Here is a 9,041-nt window from a genome sequence, read left to right as displayed (position 1 = left end):
AATATTTCTATCATCAATACTTACACCATCACCATATGTTAAAAGAAAAGTGTACAAGGGTAGTGAGGTAAACTGAGCAGATCACCAGGTCAGGACAGCACCAGCCTGCTGGTTTCTTATAGCAGGCATGTGCAGGACCAATGCAGGAATATCTTAAAGGATCCCCCAGCCAGATAACCGAATGTTTTGATGGCTACAGTCTGGAAAATATCTCCACAATTACACAGACAGGACTAAGGGGCTAAGGAGAAGCTTCTTCCCCAGAACCATCAAAACCTTGAACTTATGACCATTACCATGCTTCTGCTTAATCTCCAGCTGCATTACACATGACATTATTGAAAACGCAGAGAAATATACACACATACACAGAAAAGCACCTGATCATACATTTTAAATATACATATATAGTATATATTATATATACTATAATATACTATAATATAGTATAGTATAGTATAATATAGTATAGTATAATATAGTATATAGTATATATTATATACAATATAATATATACTATATTGCCAAAAGTATTGGGACACCTGACCTTTTCTGTTACAATATATGTGGCTTTTTCCAAACTGTTAGCACAAAGCTGTAGTGCTGTAATGCATCTGTGCATAAAGTGAGCTCCTTGAAGATATGGTTGGAGAGGAAGATCTTGATTGGCCTGCTATGGAGCTCTGTTCTCATCCCTAATGAACACCTATGGGATGAAATGGAACCCTGACTGCACCCCAGACCTCCTCACTTACATCAGTACCTGGGTTTCATAATTCCCTTGTGGCTGATGAACATAAAAATCCATAAGCACACTTTACAATCTAGTGGAACATCTATATATATATCTATATATCTATATATCTATATATATATATATATCTATATCTATCTCTCTCTATATATATATATATATATATATATATATATATATATATATATATATATATATATATATATATATATATATATATATACATACATACATACATACATATGAGGGCTGTCAAAATAAATGCTATTTTATTAACACAAGATTAATGCACCACATTTTTATAAAAATATAAATAAATACATATATAAGAGGTGAAATTAAAACCTCCAACACAACATATTTATTTACAATGTCCTTTTTTTATTCATATTTAAAAATGTGCGATTAAATTGCGATTCATCACGAGTTAACTCTTGACGATCTTGCAATTTTTCGCGATTAAATATTTTCATCGATTGACAGCCCTAATAGATAGATAGATAGATAGATAGATAGATAGATAGATAGATAGATAGATAGATAGATAGATAGATAGAGAGAGAGAGAGAGAGAGAGAGAGAGAGAGAGATTTTAATGGTTTCATCTCACTTCAATCCGTCTTTGTATCTGCTATGAATGTGCATGGGACTTTTATATCTTGAATCCTGATTATTGCTTACACAGATCGCACAGATTTTCTGGAAAGGTACCTTCTATGTGAGAGACCTTCACTGCTGTAACTTGGCTGAAGTAATGGGCTCCATGTTGACCATGCTGTTTTTAATTAAACCACTGTGCATGTGGGGAGATAAACTGTTAGAAAGACACGTCAAAGCATTAGGTCAGTCCTCTGTCTCCTTCCTCTCCTCTTTGTTTCCTTGAAACTGATTATAAAAAGGAAAAGACTGTTTAGTTCCAGGCTTTTTGCTGTCACTGAGCTCGCTAGTTTATTTCTTCTTCTTAGAGGAACATCTCATATTGTTGATTTGGCCATATGCAAATTTAACATATGGAATTAACTACTAACCTTCTATCATCTGTATTTGTCATGAAATAAGAAGGAAGTAGCTCACATCTGTCTTTTGAACCGCTAATCAATCAAGTGCCCTGTTACTTATGAGCCTGGGAAAATACAAGCACTTTGTAAAAAATTGCTGTAATTCCTGTATGATTAATGCAATATTTTTGGTGCATCCCTGGAATTCAAATCCCATATTTTTTCCAACTCATGTCAAATCCATCATTGTGGTGTGTTAAAAAGTTGTCTGTGTCCGAATACTTTTGGGCTTGACTGTGTGTAACCACATCTTTTGGTCCAATTTGTCCTTTTTTTAAAACATCGAAAGTCAAAAAGGAAAGCAACAGCAAGACGTAGGCAATAAAGACAAAGCAAGCAAGAAAACAAGAAATTAAGAAAGCAAGAAAGAATTAAAGAAAAGAGGTAAAGCACAGATTAAATAACATTCTGTGTTCAGTGCTTGGACTGTTTTATGTCTAATGAATACCAAATGAACAAATTAACCTTTAAAAAATCTCATCGCCAGATGTATTAAACGCCAATTGATTTTGACGTATTATGGTAAAAAGAGCCATTGTCTTATTCTATTCTTGCATCCTAATAAGCACAATAAAAAGCTAATGTGGGTCGAATTTTAAGCATTTTAATACGCAATGCTGTTTATTTCTGTGCCAAACATCTGAACTCTTCTACCTCTCACTATTGTATGAAATTATTTTTATTATTAAGGAGTCTTATCGGCTTACAGTCTTGTTCTGTTTCCACAAGGTTCCATGGTTTATTAAACTTTGGATAACTGCTTTAAGCAAGAAAAATGTAAGATTTCATAAACAATAAACTCTGTTTGGGGTTGTTCATAGGGCTGTTTAATAGATGCATAACAATGTGTATATTTTAAATTATATTTTATACTTTATTGTAGATCAATATGTTTACAGTATGGCCTATTCTTGGTTACTTTACACAAAACACTATTTAATTGCATTGACATTAGTAATAGAAAGTAAAACTAAGATGTTACAATTTCTCAATATTTAACTATGGACCAATCATTGCCTACCTGAACTAATTCTATACTGTTTTGGCTTCTTGTTCAAGTGAACGTATTAAAACCTGTTTTGTTATGCAGGGGAATGCTCTCAGCCCCGCGAAACTCCGCAGCAATGTCATCAAACGTCCGTCCTTTTGTTTCCGGGAGGCGGAACATAGTGTATGTGAATGCGATAAGGGCCATAGACATGAAGAGAAGGTAGACGTAAGCGCCACACAGGTGCTGGAAGGAGAATATGTCAAATGCATAATATTAGGAATAACCAGGAAGTGAATTAAGATATGCAAAACAGAAAAATATAGAGAAACTCAAGACTGCTGGTTAGTGAAGATATTGAACTTTTTGGTTCCAGATATTTAATAATCCTACCAACTAAGCACTTATGTGCCAAGTTCATAGAGAGCACTCTATGGCAGATGTTGATTAAACACCTGAACTTAAAAAAAACTAGGCCACGGTCCAAAAGTAAAATATTGAACTATTTAAACAAATAGATCGAGTAACTTTGTATGGGATAGTTTTCCCTTTGGATTTATTTAAATGTGTAAGCTTAGGCAAACTTGTGAATAAAACTTTACATAAAGAAAAAATATTCAACTTTAGATCAGACATTAGTATGAACCTAATCTACACAGATAAAAAAATCATAATATTACAAGCCATAAAAACCTATAATTAATAAAGTTCAATTGCACAGGAAAAAGTATTGAACATGATAAAGAAAAAGCAGTACACAAGGCAAGGAAGCACCTGATTTCTCTAAACAGTTTACTTCCTGTGCAGATCAGATTCAGCCTGGTGAGTCCAGGTATAAAAGTCTAACCAGTTTCTGAATACAAGCATACAAACATCTCATCTCAATTCTTACTTGAGTGAAGACTTTTGAGGCAAGGACACTTACTAGTCCTTAGCCCTGTGTTTTCTGTTCTCTGTGACTGTTGTTGTATGTAGCATCAGGGTTCAGGAGGAACGTTGTTTTATTTCACTGTGTAATGGGTCAGCTATATGTGGTTGAAATGACAATAAAAGCTTCTTGACTTGACTTGACTTGACTTGACTTGACTTGACTTGACTTGACTTGACTTGACTATGCATTTACCCCACTGTAAGTGAATTTCTCTGTTTCTAGCCTTTACCCAAACAGTTCAATGGAGGAAATGTAAATGAGAAATGGTTTCACAGGAGGCCGCAGGAGTGTATTCCATTAATTATTGCCCATTTTCTGACCAATGGTTTGTTGTTATTAAAAGCTCATCATTTTGCCTTTTAAAAAAAGTATTTCTAAAACTGTAAGAACTAAAACCAGTAGTTCCCCTTCGGGAACTCGAGCTGCGTCGTAAAGCTTTGGGGCATTCCCAAAGCGTTACGACGCAGCATCTCGTTCCCTCGGGGAACTAGGGTTACGGTCGTAACCTAGAGACGATAGATGAGATGATTGATAATGGTTGTCGACAAAACATTACATCATTCCAGTTTCCCCATTTTGGAGAGTGCACTTTTTATTACTTCCCCATACTTCCGCAGTTTATTTTTCCTGAAGCAACAACAAAGGGAGATCATCAGGTTTACCAAATTCCTTGGTGTTCACCTAGCAAAGAACCTAATCTGGTCCTTCCTGCATATAGGTCTGCTTTTGTATCAGTAAAATCTTTGGTGTTGTCTAGAGCACACTTATGTTGTTTTGTACAGCATGTTTCATTATGTACAGTACTAACTGTATATAAATTATTCTATGCAAGGAGAGAAAATACATACCATTAATGGTGGGAAAAGGAGAGCTAGAAGGAATTTTCCCCCCCAGTTAAGCATGCTGGTGAAAGCCATGGCAATGGGTTTGGCTGGCTGGTCAAAGAGCTCTGCACCAATGAACCAAGAGATGGGCCCTGGACCGAGCTCATATGCTGAAATCAGGACAAACACCACAAGTACCTGAAGACCACGAATGTCTGGGACAATGTCCTAAGGAGAAGTAAAGCAAATTACATTATCAATACGAGTATTATTTATTACTATTTCTTATGTTCTGTGCATTCACCAGGTACAAATCATTTATTTATTTTTATTTGTGTAGTAAATCTTACCAGCAAAGAGTCTGTGATGGTCATTAGTAAATTGCAAAAAGCTACCAACAGGAAGCCAGTAAGGAGCAGCTTCCTGCGTCCTGCCCTTTCTACCAGGACCAACTTTCAGAAGAAAACAAATAGCAAATCATTAAATAAAACAAAGGATACAAAACTGTTAAAAAAAAGAAAAATTGAAAAAAGGTTCACAGAGGCAAAAATGTCTGAGAGTTTCTAAATGCCCGTGTTAATACAGAAGAATAGTCTGTGAATTGTCAGTGTCCCCAAATCACACACAGCTCTAAACATGCTGGAATGTCCGAAACACTCACAGACACGATGGTGAATGCCACGTTGATCGCTCCCACTCCAAGCGTCAGATATTTTGCTTCTTCAAATTTGGCCTTTGTAAATATTTTTGTTGAATAATTTATGATCTGAAAATGAAGCAGGAGAGACAGTGCGATGTTTTATCCAGGAACTAGAAGGACTTAAAATGACTTCAAGAAGATGCTTGAGTCGTATTGAATTGATGGCTGGTGGTAGGAACACAGACAGCCGTAAACACAGTGTCCACCACAAACATCTGAACAAATTAGTCATGAACAAGAGATGAAAAGATGCTGTGGTGTTGTGGGTTTTAAGATTATTAGCAGGAATTTGTACTATTCCTACTCAGTATTTTTTTAGCTGGAGTGGAGAAACAGAACCAATGTTCTCTTTTAAAACCACATTTTTCAACTTAATGTTAAGTATAAAGCAAATCCCCTTCAGACAAAATATGACTGCATTTAATTGTACTATTATTAAAATATAATAAACTTGTAATGATAAAAAAAGAATTAAAAAGATTATTGCAAAGGTCTGCATCATCGATACTTTCTAAAAAGACATTGGAAAAATGTACCAATATTTTATAAATTATGGAATTTGAAACATTCATTGTTCTAAAAAATAATAAAACAATATTTTGCCCACAACATTTATGATTCTGGAACTGTTTTTTTTTAAAAAGAAACACAACAATGGACCAATGGCCACAGTAAATATCTAAATATAAAGTACAATAATATACTACAATTAATAATATCTTGTTTAGAGACCACAAACTACTGTATCCTAGTGAACATAGATGTTAATGTGTATTTGAGGATATTATTTTTAAATGACCCACACAATTACATTTTTTAACGTTATTTCACACTACACATAACAATTATTTGAACATTATTGTTTTAATCCATTATCTTTTTGCTAATGAAAAACAGAAGCTCGGAATCTGAATACAATAAATGTTTCCATGAATGAAATTTCTTCTTTATTGAATCCCAAAGGTGTGCAAACTTTTGCACTCTGCACTAAGGGCATATCAGAGATAAAGGTGAGCATAAATATGATCATTCTGTTCTGCTATTTGAACACTAACCGCATTGAATCCGGATAATTGGCTGCCCAGGTTTATGATTAGTACAAGTATTATGGGCTGTTTGTAGCAGCGTTTGATAAAGAATTCCCCAATAGTTATTCTTGCTTCGCTGTGAGATGCTTCTTCTCTCATCTCATCCATTTCCTTTTTCACCTTATCAGCGTCTCGTCTTAACCTTCTTAAAGCTGCAGATAAAATAGACAATGTATTATGCATATGAGATATAACGAAAGATGACTTGTAATATATTAAAGTGTGAAGTAAATATGACACACACACACACACACACACACACACACACACACACACACACACACACACCAGCTTCTGCTTCTTGTTCCTTGCCACAGTTTATAAAGAAATAGCGTGGGCTCTCAGGGCAAAAAGGCAAGATTATATACTGAAGAGCAGCTGGTATGAGGGAGAGAGACAGCATAAATGCCCAGTACTTCTGTGTGCCCAGGACTGTTTCTAAACCCACCACCTGCAAAATCCCACACAAACAACTCAATTAGTCTGGGTTAGTCTTTCAGTGTTGAGACTCAGATCATAATTACAGGGTTTTTACAGGATAAACAAGAGATGAAGAGAAAGTGCGTGTGTGGTCTCTCACCATGCCCAGGAAAATGCCAGAGGCAAAAGAAACCTGGTTGAGAGTTGCAAAGGCACCACGGAGGTTAATCGGTGACACACCCTGGATATACAGCGGGTTTAGACTCATCACCAGACCACAGAAAAGGCCAAAAATGAAACGGCCCACAATTAGAAGTTCAAACGATTCAGCTGTTTTGCTCAGAAACATCAGACAGGTGCCCACTATAGACAAAGTGTTTGCTATAAGAATGGCATTTCTCCTACAAGAACATGAAGCACACATTAGAATCAATAAGTATTCAATAAGTAAAAGTCTTGAAGCCAATACTCACCTCCCATAGTAATCAGCCAGGCCTTTGACGCCCAGTGACCCCAACAGGGCTCCAAAGTCCTTGATGCTGACTGAGAGAGCCCACAGAAATGTCAGACTGTGCTCTGGCATGGACTGATTATGTCTTGATTTCCAAGTCTCATTGAAGAAGTCTTCAATAACCTGAGTTAATAAAGAACAACAAACACTTTAGAGCCTGGCTTCTTCCTATTTATGTTTCAGCTTGCTCAACAGCATGCAATTAAAATGTACTTGAATTTTGTGCAATGTGGGTGCATTATTTTCTTTTTTGGTTGGTAACTTTTCCCACTCTAAAAAATTCTACTGCATACCCAGGAACATATCAAATGTTGATGCAAAGGAGCTGGTTCAAAATTGGACATAAATCCGTACTAACAAGTGTTCTATTGTACACATCAGCGAGAATGTTGTCCTAGTTTTACAAAAGTGTATGTGTATTGCAGTTGTGACATCACATACTATTTGCATGCCAGATTCAGTTAATGAATATACTTCTTAAGAGACTGCATTTCATCCACTTGAAAGACATGACTAAGACCTGGAAGGCCATCCTGGGAGCTTTGGAATGAAATACCAACTGAAGAATGCTGCACAGTATCCACACACCAAACCGATATATCAACACAATCCAGACATCATAGCTACCTGTCTGTAAACATAAAACCTTCCAAAACCATGGCTGGCTGAATAGAAAGCTTTCACCACTTTGTAAAGTTTACTCAGTAAGAAGTGCATGTTTGTGCCATGCTACCCAGAGCCCTGTACTCACTCTGGCTGGAGAGTTGACATTGCCCGTGTGGTATCCGATCTGTAGCGAGCCAAACACTGCCGCCACCACAGAGGTAAGCAGCGTGGCAGTCAGCTGACTCTGGCCATAAAACCAAACACATGTGTCACGGTTAAACAATTCTGTAAGCTCAGTGTAAACACACACTGACTAATGCACATGTGCGCTCTCACACAAAGCAAGAACATCTCTTAGTTTCCATTTTATCATATAGTTTCAATTCTAGCCAATGGCTCAATATGTGTTATTTTCTTTTTTGTTAATTAAAATCTAATTTACTGACATTTTAATGAACAAAAAAGTCTTATTTACTGATTATTGGTGGGAGTGAAGGTGATATTAAGATGGAGATTTTTTGTTCATTAAAATCTCATTTACTGACCATCACCTTCACTCCCACCAATAGTCCCAAACACTTGATATTACTTAACATAATTCACACAAAACGGACAATTTCATAGGTATTTTAACACACCTTATTCTAAATATTAAAGAATGATAAAGTAAACACTAACCTCTGCGATTGCCATGAGCCTGTTCTATGACTGTCACTTCTTTAGGAAAAGGGAACGATTTTTGTATTTACTCTAGAGCTCGTTTTTCCAGCTAGAGTAGATACAGGAGAGGCTCTTAAAGTGGCATGTCTCAGGGCTGAAAACATATATTCCATATGATACCATTAGAGCAGTGGTGTCAAGCTCACTTCAGGTAACCAGCTACTTTTTAATTATACCATAAGTGATTCAGAGAGGAGAAAAATAACAAACCTCTTTACACACATTATTAACAAATGTTTTTATTTATCAGAATTCATCCAAAAAGTACATTTCTAAATGCTCAAACCTTTTAAACGTATACTCTTTATTATATCGATTTGAATAAATGTATTATAATAAATATTATAATTATCGCAGTATGCAATGGAGGGTAATTTGTAAATTGATTTGCTTATGTTTAAAAAAAAAATTTGCTTAATGTATGAGAAAGAGACATGATTAA

The 9,041-nt window shown here is 35.7% G+C and overlaps 1 protein-coding gene across 1 annotated transcript; it reads right to left on the bottom strand.

Annotated features, from left to right (window-relative positions):
- Positions 1-2,620: 2,620 nt before the first annotated feature.
- LOC124389993 (solute carrier family 2, facilitated glucose transporter member 1) lies at positions 2,621-8,619 on the bottom strand. The gene is made up of 10 exons (XM_046855663.1): positions 8,558-8,619; positions 8,025-8,123; positions 7,236-7,396; positions 6,923-7,163; positions 6,631-6,793; positions 6,310-6,494; positions 5,216-5,320; positions 4,905-5,006; positions 4,579-4,782; positions 2,621-3,045 (listed from the first exon to the last, which is right to left on the bottom strand). Exons 1-10 carry the CDS (start codon positions 8,570-8,572, stop codon positions 2,866-2,868), a joined length of 1,455 nt encoding a protein of 484 aa, XP_046711619.1. The 5' UTR covers positions 8,573-8,619; the 3' UTR covers positions 2,621-2,865.
- Between the last annotated feature and the right edge of the window lie 422 nt (positions 8,620-9,041).

This window comes from Silurus meridionalis, chromosome 8 (genome assembly GCF_014805685.1).
Source record: "Silurus meridionalis isolate SWU-2019-XX chromosome 8, ASM1480568v1, whole genome shotgun sequence".
NCBI lineage: Eukaryota > Metazoa > Chordata > Actinopteri > Siluriformes > Siluridae > Silurus > Silurus meridionalis.
This window is presented reverse-complemented; position numbering and strand designations above follow the sequence as displayed.

Excerpts from the sequence above, each read along its gene's own strand:
- LOC124389993 (XM_046855663.1), bottom strand. Across the intron at positions 6,794-6,922 it reads CTGGCATTTTCCTGGGCATG|GTGGTGGGTTTAGAAACAGT; the intron begins GTGAGAGACCAC and ends GGGATTTTGCAG. Across the intron at positions 5,321-6,309 it reads AATTATCCGGATTCAATGCG|ATCATAAATTATTCAACAAA; the intron begins GTTAGTGTTCAA and ends CTTCATTTTCAG.